The 26,505-nt window shown below is 40.6% G+C and overlaps 2 protein-coding genes across 4 annotated transcripts in view; one reads left to right on the top strand and one right to left on the bottom strand.

Moving 5' to 3' along the window:
• Positions 1-16,282, top strand: part of Caprin2 (caprin family member 2) — a 51,860-nt gene extending 35,578 nt beyond the window's left edge. For 2 of the 3 annotated variants that reach the window (XM_087903938.1, XM_048432726.2), the window contains 6 exons: positions 1,434-1,568; positions 6,468-6,636; positions 10,315-10,500; positions 12,268-12,368; positions 13,383-13,446; positions 15,386-16,282. In XM_087903938.1, the coding sequence (XP_087760064.1) occupies positions 1,434-1,568; positions 6,468-6,636; positions 10,315-10,500; positions 12,268-12,368; positions 13,383-13,446; positions 15,386-15,951 (1,221 nt within the window). In that variant the 3' untranslated portion in view covers positions 15,952-16,282. The remainder of the gene's footprint in view (positions 1-1,433; positions 1,569-6,467; positions 6,637-10,314; positions 10,501-12,267; positions 12,369-13,382; positions 13,447-15,385) is intronic. The other variant, XM_087903939.1, reaches the window with a different exon arrangement.
• Positions 8,656-9,663, bottom strand: LOC148122527 (ras-related protein Rab-5C). Its single transcript, XM_087903937.1, has one exon. The coding sequence runs from the start codon at positions 9,543-9,545 to the stop codon at positions 8,895-8,897; it is 651 nt and encodes a 216-aa protein (XP_087760063.1). The 5' UTR covers positions 9,546-9,663; the 3' UTR covers positions 8,656-8,894.
• Positions 16,283-26,505: the final 10,223 nt, after the last annotated feature.

Raw genomic sequence — 26,505 nt, forward strand, 5'->3', positions numbered from 1 at the left:
CTATTTTGAGATGATCTCCTGTAGCTCAGGTTGACCTTGAATTCTTGATCCTTTTGCTTCCACTTTTCAAGTGTTGAGATTACAGTAGAGTATGGCCCAGCTTAGTCAATATATTAATTTATTTTAATAAGTAGCATTCAGGACTGGAGAGATGGTTAGTTCAGTGATTAAGAACTTGCATTGATTTTGGACAGAACCTGAGTCTTGAGTCTGCACTCACCACAGGTAGCTTACCACTCCCTGTGACTCCAGCCTCAGGGAATCTGAGGCGTTTGACTTTCACTTGTACTCCATGCACAAATACAGATATTCGCACATACACATACTTAAAAATAAAGTATTAGGTTTCCTTATGGCATTTTTAATATAAAAAAGAGAAAATCTTTAGGTAGGATTAGGATAAAATATCCATGTAACCGAAGATTTGTTTTTTTATAGTCTTATTAGCACTGAGTTGGAATGAGTTACAGTCTTTCTGGCTCATCTTATCAAAGTGTTTTGGCAAGCCAGAGGTGGTGACCCATGCCTTTAATCCTAGCACTCGGGAGACAGGTGGATTCATGAGTTTGAGGCCAGCCTGGTGTACAAAGTTAGTTCCAGGACATCCAGGGTTATAGGGGAGAAACTCTTTCTAAGAACAAACAAACAAACAAATAAAAAAGGAGCATTTTGATAGTATGAGGTTTGTGTGTGTAGTTCTAAATTTCAGCCTTTGCTGTTTGAACAAATCCTTGAACTATATAGATATGGATAGGATGAATTTTGGGGACAATTCAAGAGCTGTTAGGTTTTTGAGTGAACTAATAAATGAGAATTCATGACAGACTATAAGAAAGTATAGATGAGGATTAGTTATTATAGTGCTCATTTGGTCTAAACTAAGATAGTGGGCTTCTTTATGACAAGGAAAAAGTGATTTTTACCACATGACTGTAGTGATCTGCTTTATAATCTTCTTGGGATTGGGTTTGTGTCATACTAATTTCGCTTTATAGGTAAGGATTGCTTAAATTATATCAAAGTTGTTTTATTTTTTTAGGCAGAGAATTGAGAAATCCACTAATTTTTTAAATAGAAAATTAACACTAAGGAACTAACCCAAAGCTTTTCTTAAATTCAATCTTTGCATACATTTGGAGTAATATTAGATTATAAGTTGGAAAATAGCAATTCAGGGCTTGTAGAGAGCTTGGTGATGGTAGGAAGTTGAGAGCCCCTTGTGTGATATCACTTTGTCAGCACCCTATCAAAAGCAAGTGCTGAGTGCATCCTCAGCAGCCGAGGTTTAAAAATTGTAAGCAAACTCTGCTCTCTGCATTCCTGTGTTCCCCTGTCATCCTAAAGAACTTGCTGACCTGTGCCAGCTTGGGGCTTAGTGTAAATTCACCTCGTCATGTGGAAAGTGTGGCTGACGCAGCATTTCCCCTCCACAGATGACAGTTCCCCCCAGCAAGCCACCACCTGCACTTGTGTCTCCAAATCCTCCCTTGTCAAAAGGCTTCCAGTTACCTCCTGCAAGGGGAAGCTCAGCAGCTGTTAGCACAGTGCCCTTTCAAGCCATGCAGACAGTGAGTATGAAGGGAAAGATGGCTGTTGGTACTGGATGGAAAGTTTGCCTTCGTGTTGCTCCTATCTGGGCTGCGTGCCAATATTTGTCCATTGAAAATAATGTTTGTGACAGAGTATTAAATCTGTAACCTCTAGAATTTTGAACAAGTATTTTTTCTTTTTATTGAAAATACATTTTTTTCATATAGTATATTCTGATTATGGTTTCCCTTCCCCTTCCTCTTCCTAGTTCCTCCACACCCTTTCTTTCTCTCTTTAGAAAACAAACAGGCATCTAAGAAATAATTATAAAGTAAAATAAAATACAATAAAAAACCAAATCAGAATATGACAAAACACCAAATAAGAAAAAGCAAAAGAAAAAACACAAGAAATACATGTAGACACAGAGACACAGGTTCACACACAAAGGAGTCCCATAGAATCCTCCCAAACTGGAAACCATAGTATATATGTAAAGGACCTGTAAGGTAGAGGAAAAGTTCTGACTTAACATGAGACAGAAAACCTTCAAAGATGCTGTTGAGTTTGCTTTCTCTTGGCCATCTTCTGCTGGGCATGGGGCCTACCCTTAAGAGCGATTTGTTCAAGGAATATTTTTTATCAGAGCATTGCTTTCTTTCTGAAAATTAATAGACAAAGCTTAGGACCCATATAAAAATGTGTGTGGCTGATCCCCAGTACTCCCTCCCTACAAAAGAAATATATGAGTGATAAACACATTGTTTTACTAACAGCTCATTATTAATCATTGTTGGTTCTGCATTACTGAGGGCCCTAGTTTTAGTAACTTGAAGTAAGAGGATGCATATATGAGTTCTATCATTGTTGAAACATTCATTTTGTTTTAGTCTCATTCTGGTTTAGGTTTGTTCAGAATTGGATGTGTGTGCTCATTGTGTATTCCTCTACAAATTGTAGTCTAAAACTTAAAAGATATTACAGGGCCTGGAGAGGTGGATTAATGCTTAAGAGTATTTTTCAGGGGGGAGAAAACCATTCAATGAAGCAGTAAGTGCCTTTCCTGTTGGTGCTTCATGTTTCACATGATTCATACCAGGACCTTGGGGAGAGTGGCAGTGGGCCAGCAGTGTAGAGCAGGGCTGCTGAGCTCAGTAGCATGAATTCATAGATGTTCCTATTCTGGCTGCACAGTTTGAGGGACTTTTTCTCGTGTTCTCCCCCCCCTCCCCCGGCCACTCATAATATTGCCACTTAAATTTATTTTTTCTTTTGCCTAATTAAAAACAGACCGTGGTTCATCACGTGATGAAATACAATCCTTCACCTGAGCTATTGAAGTCCTGTCTAACCTGTCAGACCAGTCCACTGGACTTGCTTGTCTTCTGTTGTTCTGTCCAAGTATATCTTTGTTGATAGTTCTGTCTGCTCTTCCTCTTTGCAGCTTGCCCGGTTCAAGCAGGTTCTCACTCATTCATTTTATTTAGCAGGAGGTTAAGCACTATTTATTTTTAAAGATTTATTTTTTTCTTATTTTTAATTACGTGTCTGTGTCTGGATATATACATATAAACACAGGTGCCTTCAGAGGCCAGAGGCATTAGATCACCCTGTAACTGTCTGTACTCTTCTGCAAGAGCAGTACCAGCTCTTAAAAGCTGAGTGCTTTCTCAGACTCTTAAAATCTTGTACCAGATTTTTGATTTTTTTGCTTGTTTGCTTTGTTTTGGAGACAAGGTCTCACTATGTAACCCCAGTTTATCTGGAACTCACTATGTAGACTAGGATGACCTTGAACTCACATAGGTTCAGCTAGGCACTGTTTTTTTGTTTGTTTTGAGACAGGCTTTTTTTTTTTAAATTTTTGTTTTGGAGACAAGGTCTCACTAAGTAACTCTATTTACTCTGGTACTTTCTACTAGACCAGACTGTCCTTGAATTCAAAGAGTTCTGCCTGCCTCCTAACTTGGGATTAAAGGTGTGCTCCACCATGCTGGCCTCAGGAATTATTTTTATTCACCAGAGGTATAGACATGAAAAATAAAACAAGCCACTAAAGTCTTTCTGGCAACTGGTCTTTTACTATGGAATGGAGAGAGTTATTCCTATCGGTTATGTGTGCTATACACAAAAGCTTCAGAGTAGGGAAGGCAGAGGGAAACAAGTGTTAACTCATGACTTGTGGCTAGGTGTCTGGAAAACTCCTTTTTGGTAAAAATTTAATAACTGATTCCTTTTTTCTTTATGGAGATTGAACCTAGGATCTTGCATATATACTAGGCAAGAGTTCAGCCTTTGAAGTTTTTAAGATTTTTTGAAAATTTATTCCTTGAAAAATTTATACATTTATCCAATCTGTTTTGATCATATCTATTCACCATTACTTCATATCCATTTATTGCTACCCATAATGTGGGGACCATTAGAGGTCCCCACAGCTTCCTCTAAGACCCCTGTCTTTAACTCCTTTCTAATGCCATGTTCTTTTTTTGCTAATATCAGTAATAATCCTGAGTCCACTTAATGTTACCTGTATATACATGGGTGTGGGACCATTCCCTGGGATGTGAGTAATGTACTAGTTGGTCACATTCCTAAAGGAGGGTGACTGTCCCTTTCTCCACAGCCATCAACTGCCAGTAGTTCCTCTGTCGAGGGTGGAGTCTGGGGACCTCTCCTCCATCCGTGAATTTTGACTGGCTTGATTTTGTGTAAGTTTTGTGGAGGAGACCATACCTACTGTGAGTTGATGTGTACAACAACCATGTCATGTTCAAAAGTCAGCATTCCATAGCTCCTGTTCTCATCTACCAGCTCTTAAATTCTGTCTACACCGTCTTCCACCGTGTTCTCTGTTCCCTGGATGAGGGGAGCTTGATAAAGATGGTTTATCCACATCTGAGTGATCACAGGCACTTAAACTCAGCTAGTGTCTGCATTAAGAAAGAAACGCCGGGTGGTGGTGGCACACGCCTTTAATCTCAACACTTGGGAGGCAGAGGCAGGTGGATCTCTGTGAGTTTGAGGCCAGTGAGTTCTAGGACGGCCAGGGCTACACAGTGAATCCCTGTCTAAAAACCAACCAACCAAACAAACAAAAAAAGAAAAGAAAGAAAAAGAAAAGAAATAAGAAGCTTCTCTGACCAAAGTTCAGAGCAACATATATCTCTGGGTATAAACAAAAATATTTGGGAAGTTGCTTGACATAGTAAATATAAAACAGTAACAGTAGCTTTTGGCCAGGTTTACAGTACCAGGCATGAAATCCCTCCTGTGTACAGGCCTCATAGCCAGTCAGAAAGCAGCATGTTACCCTAATAACTATTCTGCCAATCTAGCACCAGTTGGCTCATTTTGCCAGATTAGTATTTTTCCATGCAGGGTCCATCACAGGGTGAGACTTGATGTCTTTTCTCCTCTAGTAGCTCCAGTAGCACCTTCTTGTATTATGTAAACCAGCTAGAAGAGAGAGAGTTACCTAGTCAGGTTGATTTCTCTCATCCTGCATCCACAGTGAGTGGTGTCTTCAGCAGTAGGGTCCTACATTTAATTGGCATCCTTGAGCCATGGCAATGCCCTGTTTGTTTGGAGCCTACTGACCAGAAACTCGCAGCAAGGCATCCCTTGGTTGGGCACTGCAATATTTACTTACTGTTTATTTAATTATTTAAGACAAGGTTTCATTTTTGTATCCCTGGCTGACCTGCAACTTAGGCCAAGGCTGGCTTTGAATTCAGAGATGCACATGCTTCTGCCTCCCACGTTCTGAGGTCAAAGGCATGCAATTACCATGCCCAGCCTGGTTAGTTTTATTGCACTCTCGTCTATGGGGCATTGTCTTGATTGCTAATTGATGAAGGTGGGCCTCCCCCCTCGTGTGTGTGTGTGTGTGTGTGTGTGTGTGTGTGTGTGTGTTTGTTCCTTAGGCAGGTGATCTTAAGCTGAATAAGAAAGCTAAGTTTCTAGAATGAGCCATCAAGCAGCCTTCTCTGTGGTTTCTACCATACTTCCTTGTCTGTGATTGAGTTCCTCCATGACAGTTAATGGTGCTGCATGGAATAGCAGCAGACTTGCTTTCAAGTAACTTGGAAGTTAAGCCATATAAACCCTTTATAAATAAAACACTGATCACAGCGTTTTATCACAGCAACAGAAAGCAAACTAGAACACTCACTAGATTGTAATTCCCAATATTTCCCCCTTCCTGAACCTCTATTCTACTTCTGCCTCTAGTTACTTATCTAGGTAGAAGTGAAACCATCTAATTCTTTTCAGAACCAATATGATTTCTCAGCATGTGCAGAGCAGGCGCACACTACAGCATGTGGAGGTCAGAGGGTAGTTGTGTGGAGTTGGTTCTCTCCTCCAGCTTGTTTCACTTAACATAATGTTTTTGTCATGTATTACACATCTTATTTTCATTCTCTTTGTGGCTGAGTAATATTTAAAGTATGTGTCTCATTTCACTCAGGTTCTGTTACGTTTTACTCTTAGGAATAATGTTGATAAGATCATAGTCTATCTGTTCAAGTCTTAACTTTCACTTCTTTTGGTGGATGCCTACCATGAAATGGGTGGGTTTATATTCACCTCTACAAGGAGCCATTATCTTTTCCCACAGGGCTTGTACCATTTTACCTTTCCATCAGCAGTGAGGTTCCAGTTCCTCCTCCTCCTTGCCTAGTCTTGTTTTTCATCTTGTGACAGTGGTGGGCCCACTGGCTATGAAATATCTCCTAGTGGTTTTGGTTCACATTTTCCTGATGACTGGTGATGATTAGAATGTCACGTGCTTATTAGTTGTTTTATTCTTTGGGGGAAATGTCTGTTCAAATCCGTTGCTCATCTAATGCCTCAGAATCTGGTAGAGTTGTACAGATGCTTTTGAGACATTTCCTCTGAACCATACCCAGTGTCTTTGTGTGCTCTTCTTTAAGGTGTTTAATGTTAATGCACCTCTCCCTCCACGGGAAGAACAAGAAGTGAAAGAATGCCCTTATTCACTTGGCTACAATCAAAACTTTACTTCAGCAAGTACGCAGACAATATCCCAATGCCAGCTCCCAGCCATACACATAGAACAGACAGCCCAACCTCCAGATACTGGTAAGACCTCTGCGTATATTCTGTGGCCCTGGGATTTTCAAAAAACAAAAAACACTTTTTATGTGTGTTTTGCTTGCATGTCCTGATACCTTCAGAAGTCAGAAAAAGGCATCAGATTCCCTGGAACTGGAGTTGTGGATAATTGTGAGCCATCACATAGTGCTGGGAATGGGACCCGGGTCCTCTGCGAGAGAAACTTGTGCTCTGAACTGTTCAGCTATCTCTCCAGTATCCTGAACTATTATTTTGAAGACCTATTTTTTTTAACAGTTTATTTATTATGTATACAATATTCTGTGTGTATGCCTGCAGGCCAGACCTCATTACAGATGGTTGTGAGCCACCATGTGGTTGCCGGGAATTGAACTCAGGACCTTTGGAAGAGCAGGCAATGCTCTTAACCACTGAGCCATCTTTCCAGCCCTTGAAGACCTATTTTTATTTATGTGTGTATGTATACCACATGTGTTTGGAGGCCAGAAGAGGGCACTGGATCTCCGTGAACTGACATTCTAGCTGCCTGATGTGTGTCCAGGGGCTTCTCTGAAAGAGCAGCAAGTGCTCTTAACTGTCTCACCTGCCCCGATTTGAATTTGGAGAGGTAGAACTTCAATGTCTGCTTTAGATTCGTTGGCTCTTATTTTGAAGTCTGGCTGTTTTGGTTACCTGGTGATTGAGACAGATGGGGGCACTCTGGCTGTTCTGGTGAAGATTCTGAAGCTTTGTGTTACATTGTGTTACCCTGTAAGCACAGATGATGGCTCGTACAGAAAATAAAATCTGATGTGAGGAGATTATGTAGAATGTTATTGTACTGTTAGCTCAGAGAATGGGGGACAGTTTTGATCTTTTAAAGCTGTTTTGAATGATAAAAGACATAGATAACCTTTTCTTTTTAAAAAAACTCTTTTTAAAATAATTTTTAAAATTTCATTTTTTAAAAACCTCTCTTCTTAATACTGGTAGGTTTGTGGTGTTGGCATTGCAGCCCTTAATGTGCTGATCAAATAACTGAGACTCTGGGTGCTTTCTTCTTCAGTGGCAAAGCGAATTAGGCAGAGGTCCTAGATTTTGATATGGAGGCACTTGATGCTGTTATTACTGAAATATAGGGCGGTTTACATAACAGATGCTTTGGCTAGAGGCCTTCTCCATTTTGAATTCTAGTAAGATTAAGTTTCATGGCCTGGGGATATAGCTCAGCTATAAAGTGCTTGTCTAACGTGCAATAGGTCCTCTGTTTCATCTTCCGCACTGGCATAAACTAGGCATAATGGAAGATGCCTACGATCTTAGCACTTGGGAACTGGAGAAGCTAGATTGCAAGTTCATGATTATCCCTGGTTATATAAGAAGCTTAAGACCAGCCTGGGCTACATGAGACCCTGTTCCTCCCTCCCCCCCAAAAAAGATTAGAATTAATTTTCTTTTACTATTTGTAGTAAAGTGTATATAAAATAAAAAAAAAATCGAACCTTTTTTTTTTTTTTGAGGTCGATCGATCGGCTGACTATATTGACAAGATACTGATTGGTTACATGTTGAAGAAAACATACAATACAAAATACAGAAAAAGTTGGTTCCATCCCCTCCCACTCCCCCCTCACCCCCCCAAATACTCATCATCGTGATTTGGTCAGAACAGGGCTCAGAGCCAGAGGTCAGGGTGACCAAGGGTGGAGGGGTCCTGGGCCATGGTGTGTGGCTGTCACAAATGATGCTTAAGTAATGCTGCAGTTGGGAGTCAGATGGGGAGGCTGCAGCCTGAGGACAGCCAGCTGAGGGAAGCAGCTGAGGGAAGCGCCGCCTGTCCCTTCCCCAGCCCAGGGCCTATCCACTGTCCTGGGACCAAGACCACTCCCAGCAAGGTAAGATGTGGGTGCTCTTGCTGAGTCTGCTCTCCAGCAAGAAGGAAAGAAAGGGTAACTGCTCCAACCCGTCCCCACAGACCAGGGGCTCAGGAGGGTAGCTACTACCAGCAAAGGGCAAGTGGGAGAGCAGCAGAAAGGGGACTGGGAAGAGCAGAGATCATATATATTAAAAAAGTGACTTAAGACTTAAAATTGAATTAGTATTTGTACAGAAAGGTGCAGGTGGAATAACTCCCTTCGGCCTAGGATCAAAGTTATGCGGAGAATTCATGTTGGACCCCTCCCCTGCCCCCAGTGGTGGCCCGAGTCGTTAAGTGCGATTGGTTAGAGTGGATTCCAGTCGGGTCATTCTGGTGGAGGAGTGGGGGCAGTGGCAGGCAAGGGGGCTCAGTTGCTGCAGCACTGGCTCCGGCTGGCTGGGCTGCTCTCCTGCAGATCCACACCTCTGTTCCGGCCTGGAGCACCAGCTACATTCTGGGGCTCGTTCTTGGGAAGCTTCTTAGCTATTGCCATGAAAATTTCATTCACGTTCATTGCAGTTTTTGCTGATGTCTCCATGAACAGCAAACTGTTGTCATCTGCATAGGCTTGTGCTTCCTGAAACTCCACAGCTCTCTTGCTGGCCAGGTCTGCCTTGTTACCCGCGAGTGCAATGACGATGTTGGGGCTGGCCTGCCTCTGTAACTCCTTCACCCAGTTCTTAGCCCGTGCAAATGTATCTGTGTTGGTGATGTCATAGACCACGATGGCTGCTTGGGCCCCCCGATAGTACATGGGGGCCAGGCTGTGATATCGCTCCTGTCCAGCTGTGTCCCAGATCTCAAACTTGACCGTTGTATCGTCTAAGCAGACAGTCTGTGTGAGGAAAGCCGCTCCAATTGTGCTCTCCTGATACTCGTGGAATTGTCCCTTGACAAAGCGGAGAACAAGGCTGGATTTGCCCACTGCAGACTCCCCCAAGAGGACCAACTTAAACTGACAGATCTTGTTGCCAGCAGCTGGTCCATTGGGTCGTGCTGCACCTCCCCGACCAGCCATGGCCCGATGCTAGGTAGCAGTACCAATGAGCGTGGGGGTGGGGCCGGTGCTATGCAAAGAGGCACTTAAGGGGAGGGAGGCCTTCAACGGCGGCTCCGGAGCGGCAGCGTTACTTGGGCCGGGGCTCCTACAGACTCCGCTCCTCTCCCTCCCGGCGGTGTCCCAGGCTCCGGCCTCCACTTCCCTTTTTGTTTTGTTTTTGAGATCTCTCACTATGTATCTCTAGTGGATTAGGAACTTGTAGTATAGACCAGTACAGTCTCAAACCCAGAGAGATTCACTTGCCTCTGTTTCCCAGTGCTGATTTAAAGGCATACATTGCCATCCCTGGTGTCATCTTACACATGGAGTTCCTTGATCTCACATCTGGTTGTTGAGTGGTCATCACCCTGTCACTGGCTGTAACTGTACCTGTTTATCACTAACTCCTTTTCATTTCCCACTGGCCCCTGGAATCAACCATTTGACTACTCTGGCTTCCTCATCTGAGTTGGCATCATATACTTGTTCATGTATCCTAGTTCATGTAACATATCACCTTCAAGGCTCATTCGTACTGTGACATGTGCCAGATCTCCTTTCTCTATAAACTAAGCAATGTTCTGTTTGTCATATATATGTATTTATGTATTGTAAATATGTTTTTAAAGGAAGAAAATATAGGTGAGAGGTTTATATATATTACGTATATGTTAATATATATTTTGATATATATTGATAACATGGGGACTTTATTACCACTTAACTCTTGGACTTGTTTTCTCATAAGCTACAGGTTACCATCCTGATGGAACTGTTCAAGTAAGCAATGGCAACCTCGCCTTTTACCCAGTACCCACGAGTGTGTTTCCCAGACCTGCTCAGACGTTCATCAGCACTCGGGGGTCTGTGAGAGGATGCACACGTGGAGGAAGGTTACTAATGAACCCCTGCTGGTCTTCTTGTGGCTACAAAGGTATGTTTTGAATCTTGTGTACTAAATTATTTTAATATGTGTATTTTCCTGACTCAAACTGGACTCAATTTTAACTTTTCTCTGTTCTCTTTGTATTACCTACCTATTAATAGGTAATAGAGTACTTAAAAATTTTTTACTTATTTTTTATTTATGAGTATTTTTTCCTCAATGTAAGTGCAGTGCCTACAGATGCCAGAAGAGGTTGTCAGCTCTCCTGGAACTGGAGTACCAGACAGTTGTGAGCTGCCCTGTTGGTGCTGGGGTCTGAACCCTGGTTCTCTGCAAGAGCAGCCAGTGCTCTTAAAGCATTGAGTTATCTCTCCAGCCCTCCAGTATTTTCAATATACCTGTTCTCTGCAACAGACCTAACTTGCTGTCTGCAAAGCAGCTTAATCCTGTGGCTTACTGAAGAGAGGTTGATCAGTTTGGTTTTCAAGGGGGATTTTGATTTTCATATTTGAACGGTATCTCTTAATGATTTATTTAACTCTTAAAAATGTTTCATAATTAACTCTTAAAATGTTTCTTAAAAGGCTCATTTTCAAGTTATTTCCAAAGTATATTGCAGATAAAAACAAGAGAATTTGAATCCACATAGTGTATTCTTAAGATTTAGATTTAGTTATGGTTTCAAATATTGTGTTGGCAGTTTGATATTAGCAAAAGAATTTGATGCTGAAGTTTTAAGTACCAATTACATTAGCCCCACCCTCACCCAACCTCAACTCATGTTTCAGTAGTGTTAGAGGTCAGCAGAAGATGCTGGGCCTGGTGGTGCATGCTCTTAACCCCAGCACTTGGGAGGCAAGGCAGGGGGATTTCTGAGTTTGGGTGCAGCCTTGTCTCTAGAGGAAGTTCTATGACAGCCAGGGCTATACAGAGGAACTCTGTATCAAAAAAACAAAATAAATAAATTGCTAGCAGAATTATGGTATTTTACTGTAGAAACATTTTAGTATGTTTTTACTTAAATAAGGAGCACATCTCTTTCACTCTGGCCCATGATGCCAACAAGATGGGCAAATATTGTGGTCTCCTTACGCCAGTCTCTGACAGGACCTGAAGTGGTATGATGAACAATACAAGAAACCCCACTTGGAGTTTGATCCTTTTGGGGGTGCTTGCAAAGGGAATTGTGCTGAAAAAGTAGGGGTCAAAGCCAAATAGCCAAATTCTGCTATCAGGAAGTGTGTCAGGGTGTGGCTCATCAAAAATGGCGAGATTGTCTCAGCATTGATACTCAGTGAGTTCGCTTGAACTTCATTGAGGAAAATGATGTTCTGGTTGCTGGATTTGGTCAAAAAAGTCATGCTAGCTGGGAAAAGGTGGCACATACTTTAATTCCAGCACTCGGGAGGCAGAGGCAGGCAGATATCTATGAGTTTGAGACCGACCTGGCCTACAAAACAAATTCCAAGACAGCCAAGGCTACACAGAGAAAGCCTGTCTTGAAAAACAAAACAAAACAAAAAGGTCATGCTTTAGCTGTTATTCTTGGAGTCTGCTTTAAGGTTGTTAAAGTAGCCAGTGTTTCTTCATTGGCCCTGTACAAAGACAAGAAGGAAATACCAACCAAGTCCATAAATTTCGACAGTGGGAACACAGTAATGAAGTTTCATATTCTTTTAAAACAGAGAAGACATATATCTAATGATGACATTGTAAGATCTGTCCAGCTGTCCCTGTCCAGGTTAACTTTTAGAGTCAGAGTTTAGTGAGCTTCATTTCCCATCATTTTATGCATGTTGTTTGTTTACTCATTAGGTTTTGATAGTTGCAGAGGACCCCTTTCAGCTTCTAATGGGAATTACAGTCAACTGCAGCTGCAAGCTACAGAATATCCTGGCACACCTTACACTCACGGGGTAAGTTATTGCTACTGAATTGTGGGACAGTTGTGAATGTTAGACTGGCGAACATTTTTCCTATCATAAGGGAGGATGAAATTTAGAAGGTATAAAGGACCTTACATGTTCACATAAGCTCATTTACTCTTCCACTTTATAGGAGAAGGGTCCAGAGGTTGAATTCTTTGTTGGTTGGTCACTACATTGCAGAAAAAATTTTTTTTCAAACGTACAGTGCTTGTGTTCCTTAGTGTCACTAAACTACTTTCAACTTGGCTGGAGAAATAGCTCAGAGGTTAAGAACATTGACTGCTCTTCTAAAGGTCCTGAGTTCAATTCCCAGCAACCACATGTTGGCTCACAACCATCTATAATGAGATCCCATGACCTCTTCTAACATTGTATATGTAATAAATAAATAAATAAGTCTTTAACTACCTTCAACTTAACTTACTTGTAATGTATAGCAGAGTTCATCTTTACCAATTAAACTGTTTTGTTTATTCCAATTTAATCACTCAGCTAATTTTTGTCCTTATATCTGAAGAAAACTGATTGGGGTTTAGACATTACATTTTAGCAAACCTTGTAAACGTTCTGTCATGGTTATATATGGGTTACACCATTATTTCTTTTTTAAAACTTTATTTTATTTACTTGTTTGCATGTGTGGGGTGTATATGTGAATGCATGTGTGCACATGTGTGTGTATTTTGGCTGGAGGATAATTTATAGGAATTGATTACCTCTTTCTATCAGGTGGGTTCTAGAGATTTAACTCTAGTCAATCAGGCTTGGTGATGAGTGTCCTATCTACTAAGACTTCTTGCTGACACTAATTTTTACATTGATGTACAACCTGGATTATATTAACTAAGTTATGTGACTATGCCCTTTTATATTAAGATGAATGACAGAGGCCATCTCTGCTTCTGAATTTCCATCCTTACTCTGCACTGTATATGGTGTTCCCTAAATGCTAATTAATCTGTACTTTTGGTGCCAAGTTAAATATTCATGTATTCATTTTAGGATAATTTCCAGCAGTGTTATAACAGATCAGGGACATCTAGTGGTCTTCAGGCAAATTCAAGAGGTAAGGGTAATTACCTGTATAGATTACGAAAGCATGCTTGTACTTCACTGTATCCTGTCAACTTCTGTAAAGCACATTGCTTTCAGCATTTATCTGTTGAAGTTTCAGTTTGCTTAACTGTAGTTCTAAACTATTGAATGAGGAAGTGAACTACCAAGAAGGATATGGAAACTGTCAATTTAATTGTGTATGTTTATTTAACCCTTGACACAATTCCCCATGTTAACTTTAGGTTGAGTCTGATGATTCTAATTGATGACCTTTTTTTTTTTTTAGATTTATTCATTTTATTTTGTGTATGTTTTACCTTCATGTATACCTCTAAACCATATGCGTGCTTGGTGGTATCAAGAAGGAATCTGGGGGCTGGAGAGATGGCTCAGAGGGTAAGAACACTGATTGTTCTTCCAGAAGTCCTGAGTTCAATTCCCAGCAACCACATGGTGGCTCACAACCATCTGTAAAAAAAATCTGGTGCCCTCTTCTGGCCTGCAGGCACACATGCAGACAGAACACTGTAAACTAACTAACTAACTAAATAAATCTTCTTTAAAAAAAAAAAAAAAAAGAAGGAATCTGATCCCATGGAAGTGGAGTTACAGAGGTTGTGAAACAACCATGTGGGTGCTGAGAGCCAAACCTAGGTCCTCTGTGAGAGCAACAAGTGCTCTTAACCACTGACCACTTCTCCAGCTCCCAGAATGATGGCTTTTAAAATAATTGGTATAATTTATACCACTGATACATGGTATAAATGATATAGGACAGTGATAGATTTTAATAAGCAGCAATTAAAACACAGGTAGTGTGCTTAATCACTCTTGTTAAAATGAGACATGACCACTAAATGATTCAGTGTAATTGAAAAAGAGTTACTACAGAGACATTTTTCACAGGGTTTCTTTCTTTCTTTTTTTTTTTTTTTTTAATTTTGTTATATGTACAGTGTTCTGCCTGCATGTATTCCTGCAGGCCAGAAGAAGCTATTATAGCTCATTACAATTGATTGTAAGCTACCATGTGGTTGCTGGGAATTGAACTCAGAACCTCTGGGAGAACAGTCAGTGCTCTTAACTGCTGAGCCATCTCTCCAGCTCCCGAGACATTTTTCGAAGCAAAGAAGTCTTCCTATTTTGAGAAAATGGTCAATGTCTATAATACTCTTCCTCATATTGAGCAGTGTTTTTCACACAGTACCTAAAACATTATTATTTCAGGTCTGGGGAGGTGGTTGTGTGTGGTGAAGTGCTTACCATGGAAACATGAAAACCCGAGTCAAGATTCCCAGCATTCATGTAAAAAGCTGGGTGCTGTGGCATTTGCCGGTGCCCCTAGTGGTAGTGGGCAGATCTTAGAGGCTTGCCAGGCCTTCTGTCAAGCTCTTGGTGAGCTCCAGGGTCAGTGAAAGACTCTGCCTCAAAAAAAGGGGTAGAGAGAGACTGAGGAAACTGAGATAGCAACCTCTGGACTTCTTATGCACATACATGGCACCTACACCTACATGTTCACACACACAAAATTTAAACTTAGAAATGAGAATGAAATCTTTACCTTGGGGCTTTAGTCCTCCTGTCAGAAGGAGGCTGAATGGCTTAGCAGTTGGTAGCTCTAAAAGCTGATGTCTTTTAACTAATCTTAAATTTTCTTGAGCCCTTTTATATTATCTACTTTGAGTGGAAGACTGGTCACTGAAAAATTAGCTGAGTGACAGTTACTGATATTAATGAGTTTTGGTAAATTACTCAATTTGGGGAGAAAGATATATTTTTTTTGACCTTTTAAAAAACAAAAGGCAATCGACACAAGATATCTTAGGACCTTCTGGCTACATTTTATTGCTTTTGTTTTGAAATTTTGTGTTTTCACGAACTGATTAATATTAAATGTCCTGTCAAAGCTAATGCCTCTCTAAAAACTCATTGTTATTAATGAACAACAGGGTGGAGTGACTCCTCTCAGGTGAGCAGCCCAGAAAGAGACCATGAGGCTTTTAACAGTGGAGACTCTGGGCAAGGAGACTCCCGGAGCATGACCCCTGTGGATGTGCCAGTGACAAGCCCGGCAGCTGCCATCTTTCCCGTACACGTCTATCCCCTGCCTCAGCAAATGCGAGTTGCCTTCTCAGCTGCCAGAACATCCAATTTGGCTCCTGGAACTTTAGACCAACCTATTGTGTTTGACCTTCTTCTGAACAACTTGGGAGAGACATTTGATCTTCAGCTTGGTAGATTCAATTGCCCAGTGAATGGCACATATGTATTCATTTTCCACATGCTAAAACTGGCTGTGAATGTACCACTATATGTCAACCTCATGAAGAATGAGGAGGTTTTGGTGTCAGCCTATGCCAATGATGGTGCTCCAGACCACGAGACAGCTAGCAACCATGCCATTCTCCAGCTCCTCCAGGGAGACCAGATATGGTTGCGCTTACACAGGGGAGCAATTTATGGGAGTAGCTGGAAATACTCCACATTTTCAGGTTATCTTCTTTATCAAGATTGAAATTCAGTTCAGAGTAAAAGATGAAGTTCTCACTAGTGGATCTAAGGGAAAGTAGTCCTTACCCTGGTGATTAGCTGGTTGGGGAAAATATTTTGTTCCTAGTGGAAGAAGGAGGTCCTTACTTTTTGTTTTCCTCTTTATGTGAAAACTTTGAAGCGGAGTTACAGTTAGCACTAATCTGGCACTTTACAAATTGTGATGTAGTCTTGCTAGTCACACAGTGAATGTGAATTGTTTGCACTTAGCCCTCAGCTGTGTTAATGGTCCTGACTGCCTCAACTTCAGACCAGTTACAATGCCTTGTTGTGCCTCAATAAAAACTTAGACTGCACCTCCAGCTGTTTCTGTTTGCATAAACATTTGATTTGAGAGGTAAGAATTAATCACTGATAACTCTGGAATGATGGTTGACTGAAGGGTTCGTGGGTTATTTTAAAAGAAGACCTTTTGTGTACTAGGTGTACATGTGTATACTCTGCTTTTAGTAAGATGCTGGATTTAGTTTGCATAGACAAAGTGCTGAGTAATCAAAGTTTAAGCTTTGTGTTTATATCCTGCCTCTCCTACTCCTAATTAACCTTGGATTAGCTATTTTACCTCTAGGATTGAACTCTCTTTTCTTCCCTTCTTCCCTCCTGTTCTTTATAAAACTTTATTTATTTAATACAATATTCTGTCTGTGTGTATGTCTGCAGGCCAGAAGAGGGCACCAGACCTCATTACAGATGGTTGTGAGCCACCATGTGGTTGCCGGGAATTGAACTCAGGACCTTTGGAAGAGCAGGCAATGCTCTTAACCACTGAGCCATCTCTCCAGCCCTTCACTCCTGTTCAGTGTAATGGGGGAGTTGTGAAATTCTACTAAGGACATATCTAAACATGTAACCAACACAAAGCCTGGCGTATGTGTGTGTGTTTACATACATACATACATACATGTATATATGTATATGTATATATGAATATATATATACACATACATAATACACACACACTATATATATAGTGCTATAGTTCCCCCACATTCTGAAAACTAGGGTTTTGTGGATATGTGTCACAGTCTGAAACAGTTCACAGCTACTGTACCTTTGGCATTCATTTGAGACAGCATTGTCTCATATTTCACTTTATTTTATTTCTCAGTTACTCTAAGGAGTTGTTTCCAGAACTGCTTTGTTATAATGCTAGAATATATGAAGATTGAAGAATGACATGGATGCAACTCACCTTCCAAGGCAGAAAGTTGTTTTGATTCTTTTTGTTTGGTTTGGTTTTTCGAGACAGGGTTTCTCTGTGTAACAGCCCCGGCTGCCCTGGAACTAGCTCTAGTAGACCAGGATGACCTTGAACTACAGAGATCTGCCTGTTTTTACTCCCGAGTGCTGGGATTATGGGTGTGCACCACCACTGCCTGACTGTTTTGATTCTTGATTTTCATGTCCAGAATACAAAGTACATAGAGAAACACTGATATCATTAACACCTGAAGGCAGAACAGCGCTCAGGAGCAACGAGTTATCAGGTCGGGGCTTTCTCAAACCTCTGAATCTTTAGCTTAGTCTTCATTTTCACCATACAATCAATGCATTTACAGTGTTGTTGGCAACTCTATCCTCTGAGGTTAAGTCCTGTAACAATAGATTTGCTCACTAGGTTGTCCCCTAGCTGTCTGGAATTTCCTATGTAGACCAGGCTGGCCTGGAACTTACAGAGATCTGACGATCAATGCCTACCAAGCACTTGAATTACAGGAGTGCACCACTGCGGCTGACTACTCTCTGCCTTTAAAGAAAATACTTTGCGTGTGTGCCACATGCGTGCTGGAGCTCCAGCAGGTCAGAAGAGAGCATCGGCTCCCCTGAAACTGGATTACAAGTGTTTGTGAGCCAGTGTGTTAGTGCTGGGAACTATCAGAGCAGTAAGTGCTTTTAACTAGCAAGAATCTCTCTAGCCCCCCATTTTCCACCTTTTTTTGAGACAGAGTTTCTCACTAAACCTGGACCTCAGTGATTAGGTTAGGCTGTGTTTCCCCTTGGCTCGGGAGATTTGAACTGAGGTTCTCATGATTGAACAGCAGCCCCCTTACCCATTGAGCCATCTCTCCAGCCCAGATGCCTTTTTTAGCCAGAAAGTCTGACACATTCTTTTGGCAAAGTCTGCTCAGGGCTTCTGGTAACTCATGCTATTTTAAGGGATATTATCACTGTCATTAATATAGTACCAATTTTTTTAAATTTATAAACTATGTATATGCTCTCACTAGGCACCATGATCCAGAGCCCTGCCAAGATAGGCTCTTTTAGAATCGAGGTGCACAAGCATAAGCTAAATAACATTCACTGACAGATTATTTAACATGATCTTAAATGTGCTCTTTTAAACTGATGAGATTTACTTGTTGATTTTTGATCAGATGAGATCAAGTGCCTTATGGATGTTGTGGCAGTAGACTATTGTTTTTTGAGACAGGGAGTCTCATGTATGCTAGGCTGGCCTCAAACTAGCTTTGTACCTGAGGCTGGCCTTGGACTAAAGATCCTCCTGTTTCTATCACTTTAGTGCTGGAATTATAGACTTGCACCACCATGCCTGACTCTAGGTAGTTTTTAGGTCTGGACTGTTAGCTTTCATTTTCTCTCTACCGTATGAACTACTGACAGATTAGTAGATGGGCTACTGTCCACAGATTGGGTGGACAATAGTTATTTTGTGTGATATTCTGTTTGAACAGCTAAGGCATTAAAATCTTTAAAAAGGCCATAGTGGCAGTGTCTAGGTAAAAATTACTTTGATATTTCAAGCAGTAGCTATGCCAGATAATTCTCACTCTGAGCCATATCCCCTGGTAGGGTTGTCCATATGACTTCCCTGGGTATAGAGCTGTTTTATTTTATGACTTTAGCCCTTCATTCACTTTTCTTCCCCTGCCAACTCTTGTAGGAATGTGGGTTTTCCAGCTGCTCAATGAAAGTCTCTAATTGAAGCTACAGCACTTAGCTGGCATGAAAAGTGGCCTCAACTGAAGACTGGATAAGAAAAATGTGGTTCATTTACACAGTGGAGTACTACACAGCAGAAAAAAATAACGACAGCTTGAATTTTGTAGGCAAATGGATGGAGCTAGAAAACATTATTTTGAGTGAGGTAACCCAGACACAGAAAGACAATTATCACATGTACTTACTCATAGGTGGTTTTTAAACATAAGACAAAGAAAGCCAGCCTACAAACCACAATCCCAGAGAAGTTAGACAACAATGAGGACACAAAGACTTACATAGATATAATCTACATGGGAAGTAGAAAGTAGAAAAAGACAAAATCTCCTGAGTAAATTGGGAGCATGGGGACCTTGGGGGAGGATTAAAGGGGGCAGGAGAGAGTCAGGGAGGGGAGCAGAGAAAAATGTAGAGCTCAATAAAAATCAATTAAAAAAGAAAAGAAAAGAAAAGCAGCCTCCCTAACCCAGTCCACTTTACCTTGGGGTAGTGAACTTGCCATCAAAGCTACAATTTTACAACCACTTGTCTTCCCATAGCTAACTTTTATGTCTACCTAATCTTACAATCCTGTTGATCTACCCTTGAGATGCTGCATTGTGGCTGTCCTGTTTGTGACCTCCATCACGCTTGCATTCATTTTCTTCACTCAGGACTTACTAATTGCTTATGCAACATAGAGTGTGAGCCTATTGCCAAAGACAGAATAAGGTGGCTTTTCGATTAAACAGACGTTTGTAACAGTCAGTACTTATTGAGCGTGCCTATGTTTATCTCATTAAGTCCTTAAACAGCTCTTGGAAGAGGATGGAGAAAACAGACTCATAGGTGAAGTATATATGCAAATCATAATAACAAGATATCCAGGCCAACAAAAGCGAGGGCATCTGTAAAAGATAGCCTCTTATGCAAAATAATATAAAAAATTGGGATGCATATTGAGTCATAATGAACCATAAGATATAACCATAAGTTATAGCTGAGGGCAAGCCATTTAAGAATGTAAGGACATTTGAGAGCAAAGTTTGAGCTTCCTGTTTTATGCTGACTTCCTGTTGTTTTGGCTACCTTTAATAACATTGTCTTTAATGAGTATTCTAAGTAGCTTTCTATCGCTGTAACAAAAATTCTGACCAAAAGCAATTTGGGGAGGAAAGGGTTTATTTTCTCTTACAACTCTAGGTTAAAGTCCATCATGAAGTAAGGGCAGGAAGTCAAGGCCTGGAGGTGGGACCCAAGTAGAGACTGTAGAGTAATGCTGCCTACTGGCTGGTCTTCATGGCTCACTCAGCTTGCTTTTTTTTTTTTTTTGGTAGAACTCAGGAGCACCTGCTAAAGGATGGCACTGTTCACCGTGGGCTGGGCCCTTTGGGCTTATCACATCAATCTTTAATCAAGAAAATACTTCACAGACTTGCCTACAGGTCTATAGATAGATTCATTTGAAGTTCCCTCTTCTCAGATGACCTGAGCTTGTGTAAACTTGATGAAAAACTATCACATGGAGTCTGTCAAAAAATAGGGAAAATTGGCTTTTAAATTATATATTCTAAATTATTTATTTAGAGACAAATGTAGGGTCACATGTAGTTGTTAGAAATAAGATGGATTCCATGAAATCTTACCCAGTTTCCTTCAACAACAACGTCTTGTAAAACTAGTCCAGCATCACAGCCAGTATGCCAGCACTGACAGGATAGCATTTTCACCACAGAATCCTTGGGTTTCCTCTCTGTAGCTTCACCCACTTCCTCCTTATGTCCTCTCTCATGTTAGTTCTTAGAAACGTCAGATATTTTAATAATTCTTATGGGATTATATAAATACAGACAATCTACATACAGGTCTCTGCACATGTGTTCAGGTTGCTGTCTGTTTCATTGTGTCTTAGTTCCATTCTGTGATAAAATACTCTGACAAAACAGCATGGTGGAGAAAGGGTTTATGTGAGCTCACAGTTCCAGGCTATAGTCCATACAGCAAGGAAAGGCAAGGAAGTTGGCAATAGGAGCTTGAAATCTCTAGTCACGCCACATCCATTATCAAGAAGCAGAGAAGAAAAATCCATATATTCTTGTGCTTAGCCTGCTTTCTTCACTTACACAGTTCAGGATCCCTTATATTGCCATCCATAATGGGCAGAAATGATAGAAAAATATTTCTTCAAATCTTTGCATTAATATAGTGTTTCTTATGAAATTATGAGACTTCTAGTGCATTTTCTATTAATAGCTGATTAAATTTGTCATTACCTTGTGCTGGAGGGCCTGATAGACCCATATAGGATCTGATAGGTGATATATACAATGGATGATTGCTGTTTCTGATTACTTGTTGTAGTTGAATAAATAGCGAAGTTAATTATGAATCATCTGGAATAATTTCAGTGGTTTCACTGTGTAAAAAGATTCTGCATTTTGAGTTCAGTAACTATATTGAGAGATTCAGGAAAATCTAATAACACCATAAAAATAGCATACAGCTCTGATTTTTTAAACTGAACCATACGGGTTTGGAGTCACAGTACTTAATTTTCTTGAATTGCCTTTCCAGTTTTATCTGCATCAGTATAGAATTTAAGAGCTTCAGAAGTTGGTGTCCCTGTTACTATATGAGGAAGAATCCAATTAGTTCTTTTTATAAACTGAAATCTTTTGCTTCTGGGGTATTTGTTGTTAGTCTCGGAGATAAAGTTCCAATCCCTATAAGCTAGGGATTTATCTCCTGAAGAGGTCAATCTGGATGCCAAGACTTTGTTGAAATTATTGTTACATCTGCATCTTTGTTACATCTGTGTCTATATCTAAAGTTTCAAATTCAGTGCCATTTATTTGTATTTTTAGCTTTGGTCTCAGGTCATTTATAGCAGTTTGCCAAAATACTTGTTTTCTGGTCTTTCCTGAATTTTTTTGTTTTATATACTGAAGCTGTTCTGTTTTGATTACATCCAGAGCAGTGTTTCTAGCAGGACCACCAAGTCCCAAATAATGACACAGAGGTTTCTTATTAATTATGAAAGCTTAGTCTTAGCTTAGGGTTGTTCCCAACTATTTCGTAAAACTTACATTAACCTGTTTATATTAATCTACATTCTGCCACATGGCTTGTTATTTCTCTTCAGTACAGTAGGTCCGACTTCCTTCACACATTGCTGGTGAATCCTCTGCCTCTGAGATTCCTTCCCAGAGTTTCTATCTCTTTCTGGAAGTCCTGCCTATCTTCTCCTGTATAAGCTATTGCTGTTCTGTTCTTTATTAAACCAATCAGAAGGTGCCTTAGGCAGATGAGGTAAAACATCTTCACAATGTACAAAAAGATTATCTCACAGCAGTGTTGTTTTTTTCCAACAGATATTAAATATTTTAATTGCTCTGTGGATGAGTTTCTGACATGGAATGATTGAATCAAATTTGATATCAAGGCATTCTCTCTATCTTGAAAATCTTGCCTAGCTACTGGCTGTTCAGATTTTTATTAAATCAATCTGAACGACAAATCTTCATAGTGTACAAAAAGATTATTTCACAATTTTCTCTTTTTGTCTAAATAAAAAAGAAAGTTTTTTTTTAATTGATTTTTATTGAGCTCTACATTTTTCTAGGCTCCCTCCCTGCCTCTCCCCTCCTGGTCAACCCTCTCCCATGATCGTCATGCTCCCAATTTACTCAGGAGATCTTGTCTTTTTCTACTTTCCATATGGATTCGATCCATGTATGTCGCTCTTAGGGTACTCATTGTTCTCTAGGTTCTCTGAGATTGTGATTTGCAGGCTTGTTTTCTTTGTTTTATGATTAAAAGCCACTTATGAGTAAGAGTGTATTATAATTGTCTTTCTGGGTCTGGGTTACTTTACTCAAAATGATGTTTTCTAGCTTCATCCATTTGCCTGCAAATTTCAAGATGTTATTTCTTAGAAATTCATATAAATAGAATATAGGAAATACAGATGCATGGAGTTGACTTCTTTTGCTTCATGTTTTTTTCAAGATTCCCTCTCTTTATAGCATACCTCAAAACCTTATCCCTCTTCATAGTTAAATAATATTCTGTTGTATGGATATACCATGTTTTATTCATCAGTTCACACATGTTTGGGTTCTGTGCATTTCAGGACATCATAAGGAAATTTCGAAGGCCCATGAGAAAGAAATCTCTACTTTTATACACAGCTCTGCAGGAATATGGTGGACAAAATATGATTTAATGATATAAGACCTCCACATATAAGCAGGATATGTATCACAGGAAGATCTTCAGGGTATATCAGAGAGTTCCATTCCTGGTTTCATGACCTGATTCAAGAAGAAAGGTGCAGAGGCGAGAAAGACTTCCCACTGCCCTCTCAGCCTCCTCTGTTTCTAATGACCAAGTCACAGGAAAGACTTGTGAGTGCTACAGAAGCTCGCTCCCCCTACTCACGACTGGGTCAGTCGCTCTAGTTAGGTGGTCTGTTTAGTTGTTAGTTTTGGTTTAGTTGGAGGTGTTGTTTGTGATAGGATCTTGCCATATAACCCAGGCTACTCTTTCTCATTGCTGGGCTTAAAGGGATGTTGCCACTCCATGTTTGAAAAGACATCTTTAAAGCTTTGCTGAACTATGCTGATTTGGATCACACATGTGCAGGAGATGCAGAATCTAGTGGTGAGCTGTCAGAAACCATCATGTTAGTAACTGGGGTCATCAGTCAGAGGCTCCTAGGAAATGTACCTCAACCATGTGCCCCACTATTGAACCAAAGTGGAGTCCAGCCTGCAGCTTGCCAGGTTTTCGGTCTGTCCACTGTCACAGTTTCAAGTGGCTCCTCTGTAAAATCTGCTTGGCAGCAGGTTCGTCCATGGACCAGAATGGAGGAAACTGGCCTCTGGCTTGATCTCCATGGAGACCAGAAAAGTGACTTGTCTGTCAATGTGTTCAAAAGGAGGCTGTGCTGTGCAGGTCATTAGGGTGAGTGCACATCTCAGCTCAGGCAGGTGCCTCTTTTCTAACAAATAGTTTTGCTCTGAATTTGTTGGACAGCACAAAAAGCATCACATGGGGGATATATAAGTGATAGTTTACAGAAATCTTTAACAAAGTTTTCCAAAAAATTAAGCTATTTACTCCAACTGACCGTAACTTGTAGTCAGAGGCTGCTTGTTTGTTTCTGGCTGCCCAGATCCGAATAGTAACACAGAAACTCTATCAATTACAACGTTTGGCCAATAGCTTAGGTATATTTTTAGCTAACTCTTACATTTGAAATTAACCAATTATTATTATTTTTTTTAAAATCATAGTCTTTTTTAATTTTAATTTTATTTATTTATTTATAAAAATTTCCACTTCCTCCCCTCCTCCCAATACCCTCCCACTCCCCCCACTCCCTCTCCTCCTCCCTCTCCAGTCCTAAGAGCAGTCAGGGTTTCCTGCCCTGTGGGAAGTTCAAGTTCCTCCCCCCTCCCTCCAGGTCTAGGAAGGTGAGCATCCAAACAGACTAGGATCCCAAAAAAGCCAGTACATGCAGACGAAACAAGTCCCAGTAACCTTATTAATGACTTCTCAGTCAGCCCCCATGTCAGTCACATTCAAAGAATCCGGTTCAGTCCCAGTCCAGCTGACCTTGGTGAGCTCTCATTAGATCAGTCTCCTTGAACGCACCCCTCACAGTCCTGACTTCCTTGTTCATGTTCTCCCTCTTTCTGCTCCTCTTTTGGACCTTGGGGACTCAGTCCAGTGCTCCAATGTGGGTCTCTGTCTCAATCTCCATCCATCATCGGATGAAGGTTCTCTCTGATCCTGACTTCCTTGCTCACGTTCTCCCTCCTGCTTCTCATTTGGACCTAGGGAGTTAAGTCCAGTGTTCCAATGTGGGTCTCTGTCTATCTCCATCCATCGCCAGATGAAGGTTCTATGGTGATATGCAAAATATTCATCAGTATGGTTATGGGCCAAGGCCAGTTCAAGCACCCTCTCCTCTGCTGCCAGGGAACAATCTGGGGACCTCTCCTTGGACCTGGGAACCCCTCTAGAATCAAGTCTCTTGCAAATCGTAAAATGGCTCCCTTAGTTGAGATATATACTTCCCTGCTCCCATATCCATCCTTCCTCCTTCCCCCCATCCCATTCCCCCAAGCTATCCCCCAATCCTCCCCTTCTCCCTTCTCTCTAACCATCTCCCCTTACTTCCAACTCCCGTGCACCCAAGTTTGCCTGGAAATCTTGTCTACTTCCAATATCCAGGAGGATAACTATATGAATCAAATGGACTTAACAGACATCTATAGAACATTCCACCCAAATAGGAAAGAATATACCTTCTTCTCTGCAGCTCATGGAACCTTCTCGAAAATTGATCACATACTCGGTAACAAAGCAAACTTCCACAGATACAAAAAAATATTAGTAAACACCTCTGTCTTGTCGGATCACCATGGAATAAAGTTAGAATTCAACAACAGTTCTAACCCCAGAAAGCCTACAAGCTCATGGAAGCTGAACAGTCAACTACTGAATCACCCCTGGGTCAAGGAAGAAATAAAGAAAGAAATTAAAGTCTTCCTTGAATTTAATGAAAATAAAGACACACATACTCAAACCTATGGGACACTATGAAAGCAGTGTTAAGAGGAAAGTTCATAGCACTAAGTGCCCAATTAAAACGGAGAAAGCACACATTGGAGACTTAACAGCACACCTGAAAGCTCTGGACAAAAAAGAAGCAGACTCACTCAGGAGGAGTAGAAGACTGGAAATAATCAAACTGAGGGCTGAAATCAACAAAATAGGAACACAGAAAACAGTCCAAAGAATCAATGAAACAAAAAGCTGGTACTTGGAGAAAATCAACAAGATTGACAAACCCCTAGCCAAACTAATCAAACGGCAGAGAGAGAACATGCAAATTAATAAGATCAGAAATGAAAAGGGGGACATAACCACAGACACAGAAAATTAAGAGAATCATTAGATCTTACTACAAAAGCTTATATGCCACAAAGTTGGAAAATAAACAAGAAATGGACTTGTCTTTAGATAAGTACCATTTACCAAAGTTCAATCAAGACCAGGTGAACAATCTAAATAGATCTGTTAGTAGCGAAGAAATAGAAGCTGTTATCAAAAACCTCCCCACCAAAAAAAGCCCAGGACCAGATGGTTTCAATGCAGAATTCTACCAGAACTTCCAGGAAGAGCTAATACCTATACTCCTTAATGTATTTTACAATATAGAAACAGAAGAGTCATTGCTAAATTCTTTTTATGAAGCTACAGTTACCCTGATACCAAAACCACACAAAGACACAACCAAGAAAGAGAATTACAGGCCAGTCTCATTCATGAACATCGACGCAAAAATTCTCCACAAAATACTGGCAAACCGAATCCAATTTTTATTATTTTATATTTTTCCACTAGGCTTATGGTTCACCAGTAAGGCTCTGGGGTCTGTCTTCTGCAGCTATATGGCATCTCCCTGACTCTGCCTACTTTCTCCCAGTATTCAATTTAGTTTTCCCACCTAGCTCTATTCTGCCCTGCCACAGGCCAAAGCAGTTTTTTTAAATTAACCTATGGT

The sequence above is a fragment of the Myodes glareolus genome, chromosome 3, assembly GCF_982192425.1.
Source record: "Myodes glareolus chromosome 3, mMyoGla1.1, whole genome shotgun sequence".
Lineage (NCBI taxonomy): Eukaryota > Metazoa > Chordata > Mammalia > Rodentia > Cricetidae > Myodes > Myodes glareolus.